The following is a 25264-nucleotide window of genomic DNA, read 5'->3' on the forward strand; positions in this document are numbered from 1 at the left end:
CAAATACAAATACGCTCCACAAAGGTTCGAAACTCCACTCTCCAGATTGGAAAATGAAATCCAGGGCTAACATATTTCAAACAAAAATGACTTAATAATTGCTCTTCAGGAAGAATGGGGAACCATTCCGAGGAATATAACGGAAAATCTCGCAAATTTCCTGCCAAAGCGGTTACAAGCTATTATTAACAGCAAAAAATAGACCACAATGCAATTCCAACTCACTACGCACCAACATGTTTTGGTAAGTACCGTTATCTGGTAATATTTCAAGAGAAAATGCATTGAGACGAATATTTTTTTGGTGTGTTTTTGTTTTTTTTAATAACAATGGAGTGAAATGAGAGTGATAACAGAGAAAAATTAAGGACATGAACTCGACATTTTCTTCTTTATTTAGTTATGAAAATTATATAAGTAAGTTAACCAAAATACTTTTGGGGCCCACTGTAGTAAGTTTTCTCCACCTACCCAAGGTTTGAAAGCTCAAGGGGATATCGCGAAACTAAGCTAAATACCCGTTTAATTTTGAAAAATTTTCTAAGGCACATGATGCAAACTAATAAAGCGTCCGAGGCAGTAGTAGTACTGATGAAGCGGATCCAACAGCGACTCAAAGAAGCAAATGCGGTGCAGAGACATAGAAGGAAAGCCACTGTAATAAACATCACGTAAGACGATAGCATCTCATGTAGAGTAAACGGTTAACAACTGAACAGCCCGCGATCCCCCGGAGTTGCGAAACAGACAGTAAATCGATTTTAATAAGGTTAAAAATTAAAAATTATAAATTATAAAAATTAAAATTAAAATAAATATTAATAAGTAAATAAATAAATATTAATTGCCCATTTAGGAAATTTTCATCACAATATCACATACTGAAAGATCTTACATTTAACAATAAGTCCCCATTATCCTATATATGGCATCATAAGGTATTCTGTTATGATTTGTCAATCCAGCTGTTCTTTCCACTCTGCCACCCATGTGACAAAAGAAGGAATTTCCTCACTAAATGTCCCATTCTGCTGAGACTGAGACTAAATATTTTCTTGAATTCTTACTAACATGATAAGTGGCTCTTTGGTACTTAGTCACGTTCATAAAATCTGAAAGCTGAAATCCACGCGCTCTCCGCAAGAAGATGTGGCGACAGACTGCATATTGTGCGTATGAGAACAATACACCATGTGCAAATCGTAATTATTTTATATTTTCGATTCATTAAGAAGTTCTATTGAAAATGACATGCTCAACATGAGGCCATAGAATTGTCTGTTTTCATTGCATGATATTCTTGGCAATCGTCCAGGCAATCGGAGAAAGATAGAAAGCCGAAGTGCTCCGTTTGGTTACATGGCATTTTTTTGATATTTGTTTATTATGTTTTATATTCTGATTGCAAGCCGTCGAAAATCTTAATAATTTGGGTGTTTGGTTAAATCTAGACAATGTGGAAACCACTAAAATATTATGTTTAATCTTATCTGGTGCTCACTAGCTTGTATGTTCCATGTCTACCGCTTATGAACGTCATATGTTTAATTGCTTCAATACTTTCGTTTACAGACTCCATTGCCAGAATTGAAAGTTTAACTTGTTTCCGAAAAGTACTGTCTCCATTTCAAACAATTTTCAGAAAAAAACATTTTCATTCCACAGATTGTTTACATATGTACATAAAACATGATAACATATTTCTTTGAAAGATATTATTTTAAATATATACCAATAGTAGAATTTAAATTGACCTCTCTGTTTTTGATGTCAAATCATCGAGTATGATATATTTTCGATTTTCTATAGATTTAATACCTTTTGACTGACGGTTTCAGTATTCATTTGAAATAAATGTGAGCAGTGCTATCAGAGTTTTGTATAATTGTCGGGCAAATGTTTTTTTTTTTGTTTGGAATAAACCCATAACCAATATCTTTAAATCATTTTCATTAAAAGGACATCAAATTAGTTAGTTAAAATTACGTGAAGAAGGAAACGGTTCAAAAGGCTTTATGGTTAGCATCTAACAACTCGAATATCTTTCGGATATTTGAATATCGTCGACCAGTGGGAAGAAAGAATTTTCTGTCAGTCGGAATTATGGCTTTGAACACTTTAGTCCCTCACCTGTTATTCTACAAAACTTCATGTGCCCTTAAGCGATGCGTGGGCCTACACCGGAACCTAATAAACAAAGAAGCAAGGGAGTAATTGATATTGATATATCAATGATTAACAAACTAAAACGAAATGTTTTCCTGCGATCTCCCATTTATGTGAGCTCACCTTGTTGTATTAACGAATTGATATGTTATGATGATGAATTTTACATAAAATATAGAAGTTTCACCTTCTATAACTTTATTCGTAATAGTTGGATTTCCTTCAAACTTCTCAAAGTCATACCACTGCCAAATTTTGTACTTCTAACATGAACTTTAGGATGGTTTCCAGCTAAATTTCCGAAATGTGCTAGTATACTATTATTAACTTTGTTTTGTACAGATATCGGAACGGGATGTATTTTGAGGCCTAGATTTCGCTTAGATACACCGCTGTGATTTTTTTTCAGATTTTTCTGTTGTATAGGTTCTGAAAACGAGACCTGTTACACTTTTTGAGGAGCATATTTGGAACCCCAACATTTCACCCAATATCAAAAATATTATCAGTTTCGAAAAGTACAAATTGAGCACTGTCATTTGATACACTACATGGTTATATTCTGTCAAAAAAATGGTTCAACTCCTTTTCGGATGCTTGCGGAGCCTATCCCCCTTAAACTCACCTCAAAATGGCGCCACTTGTTATATGTAGACGAATCCACAGACCACACTTTCTCACCATATTTCAGGACAGTCGGTCTAACCGTTTTTGAATAAATCGGGTATGACAGACTGAGAGGCAGAGGGACAGACAGGCATCCAATCGATTTTAATAAGGTTTTGTTTCAAACGAAACCTTAAAAAAGGCTCGAGAGAAGTGGATTCTTCATGGATCGAATTTGAATATTTCACTCGAACGTCAATTATTCTCGTTAATGATGACGTCAGCACCTTATTTGCATGGCTTATGATGCAGTGAGCGCAATGCTGACCACATTGCCTCCTACAGTGTTATATTATAGTGTACCGCTACGGTCTTGAATGAAAGGCTCTAATACACTTCAAGGCCCTGATCCAATATGGGTTGTTGTACCAACGATTATTTCCGAGTTATCACAATCTCGGCAGATGCCGGATTTTACCTAATACTAGCACTAAGTGCCAAGCATTTAGGCTCGGACGATCCTACCTACTTAAAAACTAAAAGGGGCACTGGTTGTGGTGGCCGGTGGTAGGTCAGTGGGAGAATCCGTCGAGTACTCCCGGCAACATCGAGCACGTATCCAGAATGGTGTACTTCTGCATGGTTTGAACCAGACTGTGCGAAAGTCCCAGGACATCAAGGGAAACCGTTAGGGATTTAGGTACAATACCTGTAGCTGACAATATTATGGGAACTACAACCACCCACTCGAGACGCCAAATTTCTTTAATTTCCCGAGCCAATGGCTCATAGTTCACCTTCTTCTCCACGTATTTCCGTTCAATGTTGCTATTATGGGGGATAGTAACATCAATAATATACGCGGAGCGACCCGTCTTCTCAACTAACAGTACGTCAGGCTTGTTGTGTGCTGTATGGCGATCAGTCAGAACTTGCCGGTCCCAATACATGCTGTAAGCAGAACTATCACGTACTGCTTGCGGCTCATATCGGTAAACCGGACATGTTCCCGTGATCAGCCCATGCTTATATGCAAGCTTTTGATGGATAACCTTACATACAGCATTATGCCTGGTGATATATTGCACCGGTGCCATAACAGTACAGCCAGAAATGAGATGGTCCAACGTCTCTAACGCCGAACCACACATTCTGCACTGGTCGTTCTCCACCCGTTCTTTCATGATGAGCTTTTCATAAGCTCGGGTGGCGACCACGCCATCCTGAATGGCACGCTTAAACCCCTCCGTCTCAGCAAAGAGCTCCCCAGCACACAGCCATCTGTTCGACAGATGCAAATCGACAAATGGCTGCCAAAGACAATTCACGTGTTTACCGTGCATTGCCTTCGACTTCCATTCATCGATCCGCTCTTGGTCCGACTTCACCCCACTCAGAGGATTGAAAGATCGATCCTTCAAGTTAAGTGGAGGCAGTCCACAGTCTGCCTTACAGACAGCCGCATGCAAGGCACTCGTCTGCTCTGTGCTGTAAAAATAAGCGCGCAGCGAGTCGACTTGGCGATGATGTTGTGCCGCCACGTCAACCACGCCTCTACCTCCGATGTCACGAGGCAGGTTCATCCGCTCCACGGCAGACTTTGGGTGATGCATTCGGAATTTGGACATAGTTGTCCGTATCCGCCGCTGGATGTTTTCCAGATCGGTCTGCGTCCACGGCAATATTCCGAATGCATAAGCCAGTGAAGGGATGGCGAATACATTCAACGCGCTTATTTTATTCATCCCCGAGAGATGCGATTTCAGCACCAGCTTTACACGTCGCAGGAATTCGGACAGCAGAGCTTCTTTCAGATCACCAACTCGAGCATGGGTTCCTTGCAGAGTTCCTAGGTACTTGTAGAAGTCTGTCTCGGTCATAGCTTCGATGTGGAGGTCACTATGCTATGCCCGGCATGTGGCTCGTGATGACCTTTGCGGATGGGTTGGATTCGATATTTGTCTAATCCAAACTCCATCCGAATATCACGGCTGAACATGTCCATTATTCACAAGAGACTTCTAAGATGGTCGTCAGTACCAGCATACAGCTTGATGTCATCTAGGTACATCAAGTGTGTCAGTTCGCACTTAGCACATAGGCCATACTTTATTACAAAACCATGCCCTCTAGCATCATTCAGTAGCCATGAAAGGAGGTTCAATACAAAACCAAAGGGGACTCAATGAATCCCCCTGGAAGATGCCCCGCCATATACGGATGGGCTCTGAGGTATTAGCACTCTCAGATGTACGGACTGATAAGGTGGTATGCCACCCTTCCATGACTGTCGCCAAAAACTTTATTAGTTTCGGATCAATGCGATACAGATGTAGGATGTCGATTAGCCAGGTATGCGGAACGCTATCAAAAGCCTTGGCATAATCGATATAGCAACTGAAGAGGTTTCTTTGGCCTCTAGTTGCTTGTCCTACAACTACCGAGTCGATAATGAGTTGCTCTTTGCAACCCCTTGACCCAACTCGGCAGCCCTTCTGCTCCTCGGACAGAATGTTGTTGGTCTCGAGGTGCGCATTGATCCTTCCACTAATAATGGACGTGATGAATTTGTAGAGGGTTGGCAAGCAAGTGATTATTATTATGATAAAGTAAATTCGCATGAAATTGAAAAGTTTGAACTCGTGTGTATAACTTTGACACTAGTAGCCGGAATTTCATGAAACTTGTCAGGCGTATGCTAGATGCTATCCTCAATGCAGGATGAACTTAGGGAAGTTCTCCAGACTACCTTAAAGAATTGGTAATCTACTCTTAGTAAATGTATTTGAGCAGATATTGAAATGGGACGTAGTTTGTGGCCTAGATTTCATGTAAGCGCACCACCCTGATTTTTTCTTGGGTTGAGTAGTTTCCGGAAATGAGTCCTGCCTTACTTTAAGTTTGCACATTTTGACTCCTCGCGCACTTTATAATCCATGTAAAAATTGATACCAGCTTCGGAAAGTACTAATCGACGCCTTTAATTTGATACTTTACATAAATATATCCGGTGAAAAAATGTTACATCTTCTCTTTGCATGTAGCATGCTCATGGTCACTATATGTCATAGACAGGAGAGATGGGAAGTACACCAAATTTCGTTCGCATCGGTTTGGCCGATTTGGAGAAAAGTGCGAGTGACAGACAGACAGACTAACAGCCTATCGATTTTAATAAAGTTTTGTTTTACACAGAACCTTAAAAAGGAGGAAACCGGACGGCTTTCGGGATGTGAAGAATAACCCTTTAATTCTCTGCCGAAACGAAATCCTCGGGGAGGAGTTTTTCTGAATAAACATGCAAAGGTAAAGACCAAATGAGCTCTCCCAACCTATGTGCTATGGAGACGGACATTTCATACAGCATCAAAACTTACAGTATTTATCACAAGAACGTGTGCAATGGAATATAAAAACGACCAAATGGATTTTTATTTTATCAACTTAAATACCAGTAGGACTACTGCACGTTTACTAGTAGGAAGTCACTCCCCCTCGGACACCACCTTGTCGTGGTGGGGGAGCCTGTAGTAGTTTACTGCTACACTAAGGGTGTCCAAAATATGAATATGGAAACAATGGATATAAACTCTCCAAGTGGTAAGAAGTCACAGACTTCGAATCCACCCGCGACCATGAGCAATCATGTCGCGGCCGAGGCGCGGATTTTGGAGGCCTCACCACGTTCATATTTGCCTATAGAGCAATCTGTAGAAGGCATGCTTTCCGACTCAGTGGAAAGTTTGCATTTAGTGCCTACGGCGAAGTTAGCCAGAAAGGAAAGTACGGAAACTCTCAAATTGGGAGAAACTGGAAATCCGACTACGGCCGGCCCGTCCGCGGTACTACAGCCCAAATCTACCCGCAAGCGGAAGAGAAAGGCCTGGCAGAAGGGAACTTCGGCCACTAAGGAGGGGGGACTACAGGCTGAATCCTGCCTGTCAGAACCTTCTCCGCCATCCTTACTGGGAAGAGCGGAAGAACGGGAAGCTGGTGACGTGGACGCTAGTGGTTCAACGCCAGTATGTGGAAATGGATCCAAGCGGTCCGAACACCGTGAACCTGGAAAGGCCCTAAGCCGACGGCAGAAGAGAGCACTGCGAAGGAAGATGAAGCACCTTGGGAATGAGGACATGGACGTGGCTGTACCACTAGGCGCGGTAACGCCCAGAGAAATCGGACGCAAGGTAGCGGAATCTCCGGCGGAAGGTGGGGATAAACTGGAAACCCCGGTAAGATCCACACTGGACGCACCAGACTCTTCAGTCAGCGGTAATGCGCGCAAGAAGCGTAAGACCAACACATCTGCTGTGGCCGACGCTTTATTGTGCTCCGCACCAGGGCTTACATCCACGCGTCTCGCGGGGATTAGGACCGGTGTGCCGGGAGGTGATCAAATCAGCGAGAGAGATCTCAATGAAGCTGGTCCCTCCCACAGGAATACGAACACGAAGGCGGGAAGGAAGAGGACGTATGCGCAAGCTGCGGCCTCTGTTCTGACTGCTGCCGTGGGAGTTTCCTCCAAGGATGGCAAAATGTCAGAGGGACAATTTACCATCCTCCAGGAATGCCTGTGGAAGAAAATGATGGAGCCTGGAACGAATCCACGATTTAACGATCAAGGTTTTCGTGATGGGCTTCTACATTTGGAGTGCGCTGACGAGGCTGCCTTAAAGTGGCTCCAGCAGGTAATCCCAACTTTGAGTTCCGGCGGTCGGCCCAAGTTCACTATTGTGAACACTGAGCTACGCAGGACAGAACATGTCGGATGTTGGCTACCGGGCCCTCGAAGGAAGGCAGAGGACATCATCCGCTTGCTGGGTGAACAGAACCCGGGCATGGACTTTGGACACTGGAGGGTAAAGTTCATGAATGCCAGGAAGGACCAATCTACAAACGTGGAGGGCTTCAACTTGGTATTCGAACTGGACCAACAGAGTCTAAATGTGCTCAGGGGAAGTCACCATATGGTGCTCCACTTTTTCCTATATAGACTGAAATTCAGTCATATCAGGAGACTGTAGGGCATCATCTCCATTTTTGAGAGCGAAGAACAATGATGGTCTTCGACTTACACAACATAGAGCAAATTGCAGCATCTTCAGTGCGCTCTCCCACAATGGAGACGTGCGCGGAGGATAGTGCATACAGGGGCGGAACCCCCGTATGGGGGCTCGCACTGGGGAAGGGACTACAGAGTGAATCCTACCTGCTAGTAACTTCTCCTACACCTTCCAAGGAACAGGCGGAAGGAAGGGTAGCCAGAGACGTGAACGAAACTGATTTGATCACTCGAACTGATCGAATCTATGCAACCCGGACACCGCAAACCAAGTAAGGTGCTAAGTAGAAAACAGACGAATGCTCTGCGGGATGAGGTGAGATCTTTCGTGGATGAGAACATGGGAATTGCGGTACTCCCAAGTACGGCTTTTCTCAGAGAAATCAATCACGAGGGGATCGAGTCTCTGGCGGTACGGTGTGGGGGAAACCCCGTCATACGCGGACTGCCGCATACGCTTCTAACTGTTTTCTATAAGACAATAGACTAAGTTTATGTCGAAAAACATAAAGATTGGTCAAATCAACCTGCAGCATGCCAAAGCTCCCTCCTACCTGTTGGCAGCGAGAATGACAAAGCTACAGGATTTCCCCTATATCTTTCTGGTGCAAGAACCGTGGGTTCGATTTAACAGAATCTGTGGTATTGGATCAGTAAAGGGGGCTAGGATCTTCTACGACGAAAGATCCATAAGACCGAGAGCTTGCGTCCTGATGTCAAGACGGTTAGAGGCAACTATGCTGAGACAATATTGTTCCCAGGACTTAGCTACGGTCATCATACAATACCAGATAAATGGCGAGAGGAAAAACATCATAGTTGCCTCCGCTTATTTACCATATGATTCTTTGTATCCTCCACCGACGCAAGAACTTAGTGGTCTCGAACTCTTAATAGGTTGCGATGCGAATGCTCAACATATTTGTTGGGGCAGTAGCAAATGCAATCCAAGAGGAGAGAAGCTATTTGATTTCATCACTTCAGCTGGTCTTATGACTGCAAACGTGGGGTGCGCCCCTACGTTCGTGGGACCGAGAAGAAGCGAAGTAATTGACCTAACAATCTGTACCCCAAAATTGTTAGAGTTGATTACACACTGGCGAGTGCTAGACGAGGTCTCACTGTCAGATCACCGATATCTAGAATTCAATCTGACTATTGCGGGCGAACAGTCTGCAGTACAAAGACGGAACCCTAGGAAAACGGATTGGGCAAAGTTCAATGAACTTGTTCGCAATAAAGTACAGTTCCCTAGGCGACTAAGGACTCCTTTGGTGCTGGAAGATGAATTGAAAACTCTGAACTACACACTTTTAGAGTGTTATGAAGAGGCTTGTCCTATTTCCCGAGGCCAAAGCGGTAAAACAGTTCCTTGGTGGAACCGAGAACTGCAAAAACTCAGGAAATCAACCAGGCGACTTCTAAATCGTGCTTGCAAAAGTAACAAGAACGAAGACTGGTTAAATTTCAGGAACTCACAACGTGAATATAAGAGGCTCGTGAGGTGCTCGAAACGAGACTCCTTTAGAGCGTACTGTGAGGAACTGGAAGGCGAAAGGGAGACTTCAAGGCTGTGCAGAGTCCTCAAAAGGGATGAGTCGGCCAAGTTGGATTCTCTTAGAAAACCCGACGGTACTTTCACGAACTCCAGACTGGACTCAGTACAGACCCTCCTGGAAGTACACCACCCGGGGGAACGGGTGAGAGAGGTGGTAGGGGGAGAGTTGACGGTTCTTGCAACCCCTTCAACACGCAAGTGTTGCAAGAGGAACTGGAACACTGCGAAAGCGGTTGTTACCCTTGAAAAGGTGAGAGCTGCGATACTGTCCTTTGAACATTTCAAAGCACCTGGCATGGATGGCATCTATCCGGCAATGCTAAAGGAGGGTATGGAGCATTTAGAGCGACCTCTAACAAATATTTTTCGAGGATGTCTTGCTCTGGGCTACGTGCCTTCTTCTTGGCAACAGGTTAAGGTAGTTTTCATACCGAAACCTGGGAAAGATGACTATTCTAATCCAAAGAACTTCAGACAGATCAGCTTGACTTAATGAAAACCAACATGCTTACCAACGTGGTTTGGTCACAAAGATAGAGGATGCAACTTTGAATGGTGAGTACGCGATGGGGGTGTTTGTGGACATTGAAGGGGCTTTTGACTGTGCGCCTTTTCAAAAACTTTGTGATGCCGCCAGAGCGCATGGTGTTGATGATGCTTTAATTAAGTGGATCCATGCTATGCTAACGCAAAGATTGCTGTGCGCTGAGGTAGGGGTCGATCGCTACCTGACTACGGAGGCAACGAAGGGCTGCCCCCAAGGAGGTGTGCTTTCGCCGCTTCTGTGGAGTATGCTGATCGACTCACTGCTATGCGAACTGCAAAATTTGCCAATACACGCTCAAGCTTATACTGATGACGTGGCTGTACTTGCTGTTGATCGGGATCTTGGAACGGTGTGTAGGAATATACAGCGTGCCGTTGATTTGATAGACAGCTGGTGCCTTAGACATGGTTTGTCAGTTAATCCAAATAAAACCACAATGGTTTTATTCACAAAAAGGAGAAAACTGGATGGACTTTGCCTCCCTGAGATGAGGGGTATTACTCTTCAACTCTCCGAAGAAGTGAAATACCTGGGGGTTACTCTAGATAAAAAACTTCTTTGGAACAAACATGTAGAGGTAAAGATGAAACGAGCTCTCACAGCTTATGGGCTGTGCAGACGGACCTTTGCCTCGACATGGGGACTCAGACCTCATGTGGTAATGTGGATATACGTTGCCATCATTAGGCCGATGTTCGTATATGCATCCGCAGTGTGGTGGGTTAAAGTGAGACAAAAAGGTTTTCACCGTAAACTAGCTGCACTGCAAAGAACTGTTTGTCTGGGTATCACTGGTGCCATGAGCACGACATCCGGCGCAGCTCTGAATGCACTACTCAATTTGCAGCCCCTGGATATATTTATTCAAACCACTGCAATGAGAGCAGCCCATAGGCTAATTCGATTAGATCTATGGGAAAACAACGGATGTGGGGGGCACAGAGCATTGGAAGAGTTACTGGGAGGACTGAATCCAGTTCTTACAATGCCTTCCGATTCTCGTGTCCCCATACATCTGTTTGGTAGAAGATATGTAGTTACCCTGAAGCGTAGAGAGGACTGGGAAGACCCAGAGGAATGCGTGGAGGGATATACGGAAGTCTTCTACACGGATGGCTCAAAAACAGAAGAGGGTTCTGGAGCCGGAGTCTACCTCTCGAATAAAAACGAGAAGTGGGCTTTTCCTTTGGGACAATATGCAACGGTTTTTCAAGCCGAAGTTTATGCGATCCTAAGGGTGGCAAACTGGGTGATTGACGAGCGGTTGAAGGGCAGGCGCATCGCAATCTGCAGTGACAGTCAAGCTGCACTGAGGGCATTGAGCAGTCCTTTGATCACCTCGAAAATCGTTCAGGAATGCAGAAACCGTGTGAATTCTATGTCTAGATTCAATACGGTGGAACTACTCTGGGTACCTGGTCACTGTGGCATAGAAGGAAATGAAATCTCGGACGCTTTAGCGAAAGAGGGGTCAATCTCCCCTATGCCGGGACCGGAGCCAGCAATTGGGGTATCAGTAGCATTGGCTAAATCTGTTTTCAAAAACTGGGAACAGGTTTCCCATAATGACAGGTGGCAGAGCCTTAATGCTGCTCGACACACCAAACTTTTCCTGCCAGAACCCAACATACGTACCGCAAAGTTTATCCTGTCGAAAAGCAGGAGGACTTGCAGGTGTATTGTGGGCATTCTGACAGCCCATAATTCACTAGCTGGGCATATGTTCAGAATAGGAATTACCGAAGATGATACGTGTCCCTCCTGTAATGAGGAAGCGGAATCCACGGAGCATTTCCTATGTGAATGCCCCGCCTATGGACGTATCAGGCATCAAATCTTTGGTGCCGATGTTCTCCAATTACGACGGGTAGCATCACATCCACTAACGGAAATCCTACGATACGTTAACGAATCCGGAATATTCCGTTAGACGGGGGACGCGAGTACAATGGGCCAACACGGCCTGAGTGCTCAGAAGCTGTAGCTTCTCCCCAACACACACACACACACACACAGTAGGAAGTCCAATCGCCACCGTTTTCCTGCAAGGCTTGTCACTGTTTTGGCATACTACTAATTAAATTTTCGGCCAATGTGGCTGGCAGGCTTTTCCAAATGGTACGAACATGATACTGTAGCTACTTAATATTTCTTACACGTTTTTGGCGAAGCTTAAACTTCATGGCAGTATACGCATTTTCAATCGGATTCATATTAGGTGACTGTGCGGTCAATCCAACGTTGTGGTGCCATTTTCCTGCTTGCCCCTTCCGAACCCCTGTTTACTGCAACATGCCCAAATATGGGCCTTCGCCGGATGTTTAACAGTGTGCTGGATGCGTGGTTTCTCCTGTATTGATCACGCTCGCTTGTGGTTATTCGATGCTCAAAAAGACGCTTCATCAGTAAAAACTACGTTCGAAAAGTCGTTAGACGTTAAACATTTTTCAATGTGACTCTCGCTCAAAAAAGTTTTCGTCGCTGTAACCATAAGCAATCAGTCTTGGTTTTATTGTCATCAGACTAACCGAGATGCCTTTTCACTTCAGCAAGCGTTGAGGATTCTGCTCGAATATTCAGACGATCACCATATCCTCAGGTTTGGTAGTTGATCGTCTTGAACCTTGACCAGGTAGATCGTCGACCATTTTCGTCTCACTGTACCAAGTAATCAACTTGCGACTGAACTGATCCGACTTTCTTAAATATCGGGCTTCCGCAGAAATGGACATTTTTGGTCCTTTAGGATGTAAACAGCAGAACACAGCTTTAAACCGTTTTGCGTATGGGGTACTCATTTTAATTATGTCAAATTTTCCCGAAAGTTTCAAAAAGTAACAACTTACTTGCAACGCACATTAAGGAACACTACAAGCAATTAAAAGGTGTCATAATTACCCAAAGGGTAGTATAGGTCCCGGGGCGAAACGTGGATTGGTACCCACGATGGAGCATAAAACCTGGGAAATGCCTGCTGAACCAACACCAACAGCTCTACTACCAAACCCTATCTCCACCTCCACGTGGTGACCGCTGGGAGCTCTTTCTTGACGAAAAGCTGCAGACGGAGAAGGATGAAGGCGAGTCTCCCGCGCCTAAAAACGGGACAAATTGTACCAACTGGTCCTCCAGGTTGGGGGTTGGGTAGGGATGACAACCCTACACGGAAAACAACATGTTACGAAGCCACAACAGGAGCCTCGGATAGGACGGATGTTAAAACGACGGACCCGGCAACGGCAAAGGAACAACGATTTGCGCATTTTCTCATGGAACGTGCGCTCCCTGTACAGAGATGAAGCTGATAAGCAGCTAGCCGATACCCTGTCCCAATATAGGGCTGATGTAACAGCGTTGCAAGAGATGCGATGGACAGGGACCGGTTTCCTGGAGAAGAGCCACTACACCATATATTATAGCGGCCATCCAGTAAAGCATGTGCTCGGAGTAGGTTTCTTAGTCAGCCAAAAAATGAAACCTGCTGTTATCGGCTTTGAAAGTATAAGCGAACGGCTATGCACTCTGCGCTTGCGAGGCAAGTTTAGAAATATAAGCCTCATAAACGTTCACGCCCCTACAGAGGAGACTGCAGAGTCGGAGAAGGATACCTTCTACGAGGCAGTAGAAAGAACCCCCGAAGCCTGTCCCAGATATGATATCAAAATCATACTTGGGGATTTTAACAGCCAAGTAGGGAAGGAGCCCGTATTCAGGCGATACGTTGGCTCCCATAGCTTACACGAAAAAACAAATGATAACGGACTGCGGACTATTCAATTAGCAGGGTCACACGAAATGGTTGTTGGAAGTACCTGGTTTGCGCCGAAAGCAGTCCACAAACATACGTGGGCCTCTCCAGACGGGACCACTTTCAACCAAATTGACCACGTGTTGATCGAACGCCGCCACCTCTCAGCCTTGATGAATGTCAGAACATATAGGGGGGCCAATATAGACTCGGATCACTATCTCGTTGGCATGGTGCTCCGATTTCGAATAACAATACCACCTAGAATCCCCTCTGACAATCAGGTGAGAGTGAACACTGAAGCCATCCACAACACAACCCTCCGCGACACCTATAAGAGGGAAATGGATGCCGCAATAACCGCAGTCAATAGAGGACCTGGAGATGAAGCATCAACTAATGATCTTCACAACCACCTGAAGAACGTTATCATGGATACGGCCACAAATATACTTGGCCCCAGCCGCAAAAGGAGTCGGAACGGCTGGTTTGACGATGAATGTAAGCTAGCAACGGAGCGGAAGAATGCCGCATACCGAGTAATGTTGCATTCTCAAAGAACGCGGGCACGCGCAGAGACTTATCACGAACTCCGTCGAGCGGAGAAGCGACTTCACAGACGGAAAAAGGAAGCCTGGGAGAACCAACAAGTCTGTGAAGTAGAAAAGTACAGGAAGCAACCGCACCAGGCGCGGAAGTTTTACCAACAAGTCAGCAGGATGAAGCCTTATACACCTCGATGCTCATCCTGCCGAGACAAAGAGGGAAATCTGATTTCCGACAGAATGGGCATATTAGAGCGATGGGTTGAGTACTTTGATGAGCTACTGAACAACCAGAACATCGGCGAGTTGGAGGTCCCGCCAACTGAAGACGACGGACAAATACTGCCACCACCAAGTTTAGGAGAAACAGTCCGTGCAATCCATCGGCTAAAAAATCATAAGTCGCCAGGAGCCGATGGAATTACAGCCGAATTGGTTAAATATGGAGGCGACCAGTTACACCAAGTGGTTCATCAACTTGTGCTCAAGGTATGGGACAGCGAATCAATGCCTGACGATTGGCAGCGAGGCATAATCTGTCTCATACATAAAAAGGGAGATATCACACAGTGCAGCAATTATAGAGGTATCACGTTGCTGAGTACCATCTATAAGATATTCTCCACTATCTTGCTAGGCCGGGTAGCCCCATACGCCCAGAACATCATTGGCCCATACCAAAGAGGCTTCACTCCAGGCAAATCAGCAACAGATCAGATTTTCTCTCTGCGGCAGGCGATGGAAAAACTGTTGGAATATGGACAACAGTTGCACCATCTGTTCATCGACTTTAAAGCCGCCTATGATAGCATAGCCAGGGTAAAACTGTATACGGCCATGGGAGAATTCGGTATCCCGACGAAATTAATAAGACTGACTAGGCTGACCCTGACCAATGTGCGAGGCCAGATAAAAGCAGCAGGATCACTCTCAAGACCATTCGACATCAACAACGGTCTACGACAAGGGGATGCGCTATCATGCGTCCTCTTTAACCTGGCCCTCGAGAAAGTGATCCGTGATGCTGAGGTGAATGCAAGAGGTACGATCCTCTTCAAGTCCACCCAACTACTGGCCTATGCTGACGATATCGACATCATGGGAAGAACCACCCGAGACGTTCAAACTGCCTTCATCCAGATCGAGCAGGCGGCGCGAGATCTTGGGCTGCACATCAATGAAGGCAAGACAAAATACATGGTGGCAACGTCAGCACCGAAGACGAATCAACCAACAACATCAAACCGCACTGGTCAAACGGCAAGAACAAGGATAGGAGAATACAACTTTGAGACCGTTGACAATTTCTCCTATCTAGGGTCGAAAATCACAACCGATAACAGCTACGATGATGAAATCCGCGCACGGGTGTTGTCAGCCAACAGAGCCTATTTCAGCTTACAAAGACTGTTCCGCTCGAAACGTCTCACCATAGGGTCAAAGCTCTTACTGTACAAGACTATGATCTTGCCAGTCCTCATGTATTCCTCGGAAACTTGGGTTCTTAGCAAGAAAAATTGCGAACTCTTGGCCGCGTTCGAGAGAAGAATCCTCCGAAGAATTTTTGGCCCCCTACATGAGGATGGACGATTCCGTAGCCTACACAATGACGAAATCTATGAGCGATACCATGACCGTCCGGTTGTGGATAAAATCCGGCTCAATAGGTTACGGTGGGCGGGTCACTTAATCCGCATGGATGAAGATGATCCCACCCGGAAAGTCTATAAGGGCAATATCTATGGTAGGAAAAGAAGACGAGGCAGACCCTGCCTAAGATGGAGCGATGGCGTGGGTCAGGACGCCAGACAGCTTTTAGGGATATCGAATTGGTGGACCTCGGTGCAAAACCGGGATGTCTGGAGTTCCTTATTAAGGCAGGCCTAGACCGGATACCGGTTGTTACGCCGTTGATGATGATGATGATGATAATTACCCAGTTAAAAAAAAATCGGTTTTATTTTCCAGTGCACCCGCTCGTGTAATAAATACTGTAGACGTGGCTATTTTTAGTTTGATGTGGCAAAAGAAAAAAGTTTTTACTATAAACTAACCTCACGGTAATGAAGTGTCTCAATGTTACCAGTGCTACCGGCACGACATTTAGTCCAGTACTCAATTGATGCAGTATTCAATTGCAACCTTTAGATGTAAATACTCAGGACACTGCAATGAGAGCAACTGATAAACTAATTCGTTTTTAAGGGGCATAGAGCATTGGAAGAGATATTGAAAGAACTGAACCCAGTTCATGAGATGCCTTCTGAATCTTGGATCCCCATATATCTGGTTGGTAGAAAATATGAAGTTATTCTCAAACATAAGAAAAACTGGGACGAACCAGAAGAACACTTGGCGGAATATACTGCGGTCTATACCAATGGCCCAAAAATAGAACCAGGCTCTGGAACAGAAGGCTACATTCAGATAAAGACCAAAAGTTGGCTTCTCCTTTGGGATAGTATGAAATGATCTTTCAGACGGGTAAACTACTCTGGTTACTGACCATTGTCGCGTAGGCCAAATAGGACTATTTTTTTCGATGCCGGGATTGCAACCGACAATTGAAGCACTAGTAGCAGTGGTTAATGCAGCTATCAAAAACTGGGATCAGGCTTCCCATAAGATCAAATGCCAGAGCTTTAATGCCGTTAGATACATTAAATTTTTCCTCGAACCAAAAAAATATAGTGCGAGCTGGATTTTGACGACTTGCAGAAATATTATGAGCATTCTGACTGGTGATAGCTTACTACCTGGATGTGTGTTTAAAATTGGAGTATTAGAACATAGTATGTGTCGTTTAGAAGTCAATGGAACACCTGTGATTGTCTTGCCTATGGGAGGTTCGGTTTTTGGTGCTAATATACTAAAGTTATAGTGGGTAACATGACATCCACTGAGATATAATACCGAATTCATACAATTTGCTTGCACACACACGCACATATAATGATAAGATGTGGATGAACAATAGTTAGAAGGAGTAAAATATGGCGGAAAAACAACAAGAGGAACAATTTATGTAAGATGCTGTGTGATTAAGTAAGATGCAACGTTAACAAAAACAGGAGCGTAGTCTACAAGCTGAAAAACCGTCTTATGAACAAATGTGTATATGTAAAGGACACTATCATTGTAAAATGGAAGAATGAATCTCGGTCAAATATCACGCATAATCCTTTCTTCTGGTGGAGGAATTAGGAGGTTAACTATCAAAATGACATATCACAAAGACCATCCATATAAGCCTCCTCTTCATCTGGAAAAATTAATTTTTGTCTGGCCTCCATAAGAAGCTTTTGATATCTATTTTTTTTATTTTATCCAAATTTGATTTTTTCGGACAGGGAAATGACCTCAGTAACAAAGTGCGTCTATTCACTTCACGTTATTTGAAGGAGAAATGACACAAACCCAAAGCAATATTCCATGATTAACCCTGATTGTATTTTTTCGTTTAGACTGCCTGGTTAAAATCTATGGTAGAATCAGGTCTCCTTGGCGTTGATAATGATAAATAAAATTTTGACTCTTGCCAGCTTTGAATAACGCTCTGGCCGAGTAGTTATTAGTTAAACTTGGTTAAATGTAAAGCGTATCTAATGTGTCAGTATCCACACCTATTGCAAGAATTAAAACTATTCCCCTGCATTTTCGACGATAAAAATCTAATTGCATCTGATAGGAAAGTATATAATTTTATATTAAAATGTTGTCGACCTATTTAATTTCACGTTCTTCCTCCACGTTTCTGGTGTTATGTATATAAAAGTAAAGCGGCAAAACTTAATTAAATAACGTGAATACCTCGGTCTGAGAAACAACATATGTATACCAGAAATTCACAGGGTGCAGCACGTGTTTGTTTAATTTTGAGATTTCTAATGTGATTTCTTAAACGTTTGAAACAAAAATTTTTATTAACATAAACACAGCCGCTATGTCTGTAAATTGATGACATTGAAATTTATTTTATATTATTTGCAAATAAAACTTACGTCTTTACTGAGGTAATGAAGCGTAGTGTGTTCGTTTTCCTCCTTCTGAAAAGAAAACATAATTGATAGTGCAATTAAAATTACAAGGCTTCTGGCTTTTTATATTAGTTGGGAATTAATGAATTAACTTGATTTTTTACTAATCAACAATAATAATTATCATGATGATTTCACGTATAAACTCACAATGTAGATGGTAGTCATTGTCCAACTAACGGAAGGGTTGAGTGTCTCTTATTAATTTGAACAGCGTCTCCTGCAGTTTAGTTTTATATAACCCCCAATAATCACAAGCAATCATACTAAATGGAACTGCAACCTTTTAAACTTAAGAGATATCTGGATGGCGGAAAGTTTGAAGAGTAATAACAATCAAAGGTGCCAGTCCATCTCTTTACCTGAACAAACCAATTCATTTATCAAGAAATAGTAAGAAAAGGGTAGGCTGGACACGGTCACCCAAAGCAAGGTGTCGTAATACATGATAGGAAGCGTACTTGTCATAAGGTTGAAATTATGCAGAAATAATAAATATTATATTAATTTATAGGTTGTGGAAGTCAAATTCAGGATCTTCTAAACCAATTCCAGAACTTTGCAAATTAACTTCAGAATTTTTCAAAGCAATTTCATGAATTTTTTCCAATTTATATCAATTTTTGACCACTGACTAAGGGTGAAACTGGGATTCAAAATTCAACAAAACAAAGGTCAATTCATAATTGGCATTATTGTGTTGCGGCAATTCGGGGCACTGTGTGAATCAAAAGAAGTTATAAGTGATTTTGAATTATTAGAGTGTTCATATGTGAATAGCAGATATTTTCGCATTACCAAGAATTTAAAAACCAAAGGAGATTTTCGTATCTGAACGCTTGGATTGAAACAACATTCGCCCATCTAGTAGTGATTGATATAGAAAAAGTTATATTTAAACAGCTCTACTCGTTAAAATTTTAACACCAAAACTCAACTTCCTTATTTTGAAGAAATTCAGTAAAGGCGAGTAAATTCATTGATATATAATATGGTACAAAATTGGCCCAAAGAATAATACGAACGATAATAGTACTTGAAATCACTTTAAATGTATATTTTATGCACAAAGATTGCACGTAATATTTATTGCTACATTATATTTCATATAATATATATTTACTCTAGAACCTGTGACAATTGATCTTCCGAATTTTCCAAGAAATACGTGAATAGTCAAATAGAAATTTCAAAAAAATTGTAATATTATGAAATCTGGTAGTGTATATTTGCGAGTCTTGCGGCAAACAACTATTCTTGTGCCAATGCATTAACAAAAATTTCAGTTACCAAAGATGTATTTTTTCAGGCCCAAAACTGCGAATGAAACAGCGAAATCGCAGCTGTTTTGAAAAATTAACAAGTCATTTGTGCAAAGGGAACGAAAAACGCAAAAAGTATCTCAAATAGATCAAAGCTCGCAAAGAAAGGTTGAAGAGGTAACCAAATCAATCACCCAAGCTCGTCACCTGACATCCATCAGCCCGTTTACTCAGTACCGGGCCTATGGAAAGCCTTAAGGAAGGATCTCGTGTCCTCGAAATCAGATTTACTCGATAGACAGCAAATGAAAAACTGACTAAGAAGCATGTTCGCCGCCATTTTTTAACCGGCTTGGAGAGCGGCGGTCTTTTCCCTCTTCCCATTCCCTCATCCTCTAGGGTTTGGATTGAAAATTCAAAATTAATCATGATATTATCTAAAAAAACCTTAAAGGGGCCATCACTTTTGAAGAGGGTAGCATCCCATAAACTCTTCACCCTTTCCGGCGATAAGTTGAAAATGTTAACCTTTGACATTATGCTACTATATAAAGATTATTTATTCTTGTGAAACCAAGGTATATCCTTTCCAATCAGATCGTAATGAATGGCACCGAGAAGGGCCTAGACCCATTCACTGGCCGTTGAGGAAACGGAGGAGCATGGTAACGGCGCCTTAACTGTAAAGGAATAGATCGCATCGTAGTATGGACAGATCTCGAATTTGAATCCTATAAAAAATGGTTGGCCATGTTTGAAACAAAAACTAAACAACCACCAAAAGACATTAATGAGCTTTGGGACTACATACAGGATACATGGTAATTGATATAATCACGAAATGTTGTCAAGCTCCATGATGGATAAAACATTTGAAAAAAGCAAAGAGGTATTTCGCTTAGTACTAAATTTCCTAATCACCAAAGGTTGATGCAAAACTAGTCCAATACCCATTGATAAAATTTATCAACTTTTATGAAAAAAAGAAGTGAAAATGTTGCTTTTTATTAAATCTAGTGGGAAGGTGGAACTTAAGGGGGGTCCCTGATATTTGCTCACATAAAGTTAATAACAGTATATAATTTACATAATTTTTAGTAATGCACTGCGGGACCCCCCCCCTCTTAAGTTATTCTCAGAATCATTAAATTTTGCAGCTATATATGTTATGATATCGAGCGAGATCCTACCTTTACTGGAAAATTTACTGACAAAGTTATAATAGGTCAAAGTTGTCGCATCACTGCAGATTCTACGACTTTGAATGTCAGTAACCCTCAAAAGTGAATATTCTGACATAATGTACCAATGCATATACACTACGTGTTAATCGAGGAGCATCCAGCTTCTAGTTTTTCAACTTGTTTTATCTCATGTAATACACGCTTTGTTTGTTGGAAAAATACACTTATTACCAATTTAATACAGAAAGTGTAACAACTATTTGTTTGAATTTTACTTTTCCAAATTATTCCAAATCAGTCTCATCTTTTAGCAAATAAGTAACTTTTAGGAGCTGATTGTCTCACTAGAAAAGTAAGGTAATTAAAGTAAGTGAAGGTAAGTATTTGAAAGTAAATGGAAACAATTGAATTTTTGGATATTCATCCGGTTCTACAGGAATAAGTACAGACGCATTTCTCTTAATGTCGATTTTCAATTTTGAAGTCATCAGTAACTACGGTGCCATCAGCCTTGATATCAAATCCCTAGATCGAGCCATTCGCCCACCGCCTATCATTGCCCCCGAACTTCAATTCTGGCGGAGGAAGTTTCAAATAATACAATTGGCTATACGGCTCATCAATGTACTGATACAATTCAGGAAGTTTGCGATCACCTTACGCCAGCCCATTCCCTAAACTTTCGTAACCTCATCTATCTCCCGTCCGAAATCTATCAACGCATTTCCTCCAAGAAAACTCAATTTATGAATAAATATTCTCTGTAGAACTCCTTTGTATAGAAGGAGAGCCATAATTTACCAGTCCTCACCCCACATAAATGACTAAAGCTTTGAAGCTGAAGTCTTCGCATCTTTCAACATCCTTGGTTGCTCACAGTCCTACTCTACTCCCGAGCAACCAGCTAGACTGCACTGTCAGTACAAGCGGTTCAATTTAAAATGCAAATTCCTTACTTTTGGATATGTAGAACAATTCGTTTCAGACTCCGCCATAATTTTCGAGCAGATCATGATCTATCACTGACTAGATGACTATGATAAAAGCAAGTCTACACTTCTGTATATTTTTGCTGGGGTTCGCTCCTCCTTGCGTGGATTCTACCACACCGTTATCATAACCGTTTTTGGTTACTGTCGCTATGATGTATTCCTTTTCCTTCTTAATACTTTTTGTCACGAGAGGGGTAGTCAATAATAGGCGGATCATGTAATCGTCTAATGTCCATATATTCCTGTCGGTATAGAAAGATGTGCTTGGAATCGCCCTCTTTATCCTTGTCGGCTTCCGGCAAATATTGAATGAAAAGTGCCCATTTAAGCATTTGATAGCTACGTATATCCAAAAATGATAATTCACCTTCACCTACTTCACCTACTTCTTTGGTGAATTTTATCTTGGCGTACATTGCATTGATTGTGATTAACATGTCGCGTAAGTTGAATTTAGAGCCAACTGCTAAGAAGGCATCGTCATACTGTACCTATCCTTTTGGTAGAATCCCCTTCTGCTACCTTTTAGTATACATAAAAATCTTGGTCATTAATAGCTATCGCCGAAGTAGTTTTAAAGTATAATACTTTCCTCTTATATAACAAAGGAAACGGTTTTTAGAATTGTAAATTGATTTATGTTCAGGGTACTGGTGGCTCTTGGAAAGAGCGGTATGGGCTGCTAGCCGTCGATATCCAGAGACCGTAGTGCCTTGCTAATAGTAGAGCAGGAATGAGATTCATATCGGATCCTTTTCATTGGAATTAGAACCGTGAAAAGTCACCGCTGAGCACAGCAATATCCCCCTTCATACAAGAATCAGTGCGGTACTCGAAAAGGAATATAGATCGACATCAAAGTTACTGTTGCAAAAAATGAATGTAGAAAGCAACAAACTGTAACAGTAATTCTTTCACTGGGGGTGAACTGAACCTTGTGAGTTCATCAAGGATACGGGCCGTAAGTTCTCCCATACTATGGGCAGATACTTTTTCAGCTTACAAAAACTGTTTCGCTAGAAAAGTCTCACCATAAAATCAAAGCTGTTAGCATACAAGATAATGACTTTACTATTCCTTATGTATCTACTCGCAAACTTGGGTTATTAGCTGCGTTCGAGAGAAAAATCGCTAGAAGTTTTAGTCCCCTATACAAGGATAGAAGATTCTGCAGCCTATAAATCGGCGAAATGAGCAATATTACGGCCATTTGTTTCTGGATCAAATCTGGCTCAACAGGTTGCGGTACGAAGGCTATCTAATCCGTATGGGCGAGAATGATCCGGCCGCAAAAGCCTATAAAGGCAATATCTATAGTAGAAAAATATAGCTTGGTAAACCCTGCCTCAGATGGAGTTCCTACACCAGGCAAAAACGCTAGAGAGCTTGTAAGGATATAGAATTCGTGGACCTCGGTGCAAAACCGGCGTGCTGGGACTCCTTACGAAGGTAGGCCTAGAACGGGAACGGGTTGATGGTGATGATGATATTAGGGCAGAGGAGGGAAAAACCCAAGCGTCATATAGTAAAAACACGCGAGAAGCAGAGCTGACACCTCCTAACATAAGGTATTTGGGAATGCGGAGAAATGGAGTGGAAACGGTGCTCGTAAATCCCTTCCTGTCTAACAAGTTGTTAGTTCCCTGATTACGACCGGAACATTAACAACATATAAAAGTGGGCAGCAAAATGCACCGAAGCGACAAAAAGTGCTCAGCCCGGAAATAATAATCATTTCCAAAAAAAGGATGTACGTCTTTATAAAAGTGAAATTGGGCCTAGAGTTGATAGACTTGGGTAATACTATGAGTCGCATCAAGCGAACCCAAAAAAAGTCGAAATATCGGAAGCTCATGCTTCGGGTATAAAGGTTTGTGTTCATCTTATATGAGAAACTTTCTGCAGACATTTTTCCATTCGTATGGCTAAAAACGCAAAATACTCTTTCATATTTTTTTCAAACTGCTAGATATACGTGCATATTAGACGTAGATATTATACTCACCCTAAACAACAAACAAATCAAAAATTGCCTATTATTGATAGTACACATATTTCTGATTTACTTCTTGCACAAAAGCACACATATTTCCATATAAAGTACGTACATTGAATACCGCCGGTTTAATGTACGAATATATCTACCTGAATTAGGCAGTATCCCAAAGCATATATGGTACATACAAATGCATACATATGTCTGTTTCGATTAATTGATATATAGATGATTAAAAAACTAAAAGAAGCCTCTCCCTGCGATTCTCTAACTTTTTTAATAATTGTAGGATTTCCTTAATTTCCCAAAGCTATTCCTTATTTTCCTTCTATACCACTGCCAAATTTTGTGCTTCTAGCATAAACTTAAGGAGGGTTTTCGGCTAAATCTCTACAATATGCTATTATAATATTAATAACCTTATTTGTGCAGATATCGGAACGGGATGTATTTTGGGGTCTGAATTTTGTTCAGATGCACCACAGTGATTTTTTTTATCAGATTTTTCGGTTGGATGGGTTCTGAGAACAAGACCTGTTACACTTTTCGAAAGTGATATTTTGACTCCTCAATCTCCTATATTTCACTCGGTATCAAAAATATTATCAGTTTCGAAAAGTAATGGTTGAGCCCTTTCATTTGAAACCCCACATGGTTATATTCTGTGAAAAAAATACTGCTCTCCCTTTCACATGTAAGGGACCCTAAGAAGAATATGATGTTAGAGCTGAATAAATTTAGCAAGAAGTCAGCGGATAGTTTTCTCGTCCAAGGAAAAAAGCGGGATCTCGAAAGCAAAAGATAATAATCGAGTGTAGGGACCTAGCGGAGTTTGCATCACAGGAAAATATCTGTATTGCGCTAAGCGAACAATTTAATCTTAGCGGGATAGAAGAAAGTACGATAAAGAGGATGAGGAAAACACGTGCTATTATTAGCTTACCGGTAAAGCAGCGATTAAACTGATTACCGCGGGAAAACTAAGATTAGACGATGAGGAATTCCACGGACGATTGTTGTCAGCCAACAGAGCCTATTTTAGATTACAAAAACTGTTCTGCTCGAAACGTCTCACCATAGGGTTAAAACTCTTACTGTACAAGACAATGATCTTGCCAGTCCTCATTTATTCCTCGGAAACTTGGGTTCTTAGCAAGAAAAATTGCGAACTGTTGGCCGCGTTCGAGAGAAAAATTCTCCGAAGAATTTTTGGCCCCCTACATGAGGATGGACGATTCCGTAGCCTACACAATGACGAAATCTAGCGATACCATGACCGTCCGGTTGTGGATAAAATCCGGCTCAATAGGTTACGGTGGGCGGGTCACTTAATCCGTATGGATGAGGATGATCCCGCCCGGAAAGTCTATAAGGGCAATATCTATGGTAGGAAAAGAAGACGAGGCAGACCCTGCCTAAGATGGAGCGATGGCGTGGGTCAGGACGCCAGACAGCTTTTAGGGATATCGAATTGGTGGACCTCGGCGCAAAACCGGGATGTCTGGAGTTCCTTATTAAGGCAGGCCTAGACCGGATACCAGTTGTTGCGTCGTTGATGATG

At 42.3% G+C, this 25264-nt stretch overlaps 1 protein-coding gene across 2 annotated transcripts in view; it reads right to left on the minus strand.

Annotated features, from left to right (window-relative positions):
* Positions 1-25264, minus strand: part of LOC119661245 (homeotic protein spalt-major) — a 110945-nt gene that overhangs the window by 10366 nt on the left and 75315 nt on the right. For both annotated transcript variants that reach the window (XM_038070484.1, XM_038070483.1), the window contains exon 4: positions 18234-18278. In XM_038070484.1, coding sequence (XP_037926412.1) covers positions 18234-18278 — 45 coding nt within the window. The remainder of the gene's footprint in view (positions 1-18233; positions 18279-25264) is intronic.

This window comes from Hermetia illucens, chromosome 1, assembly GCF_905115235.1.
Source record: "Hermetia illucens chromosome 1, iHerIll2.2.curated.20191125, whole genome shotgun sequence".
Lineage (NCBI taxonomy): Eukaryota > Metazoa > Arthropoda > Insecta > Diptera > Stratiomyidae > Hermetia > Hermetia illucens.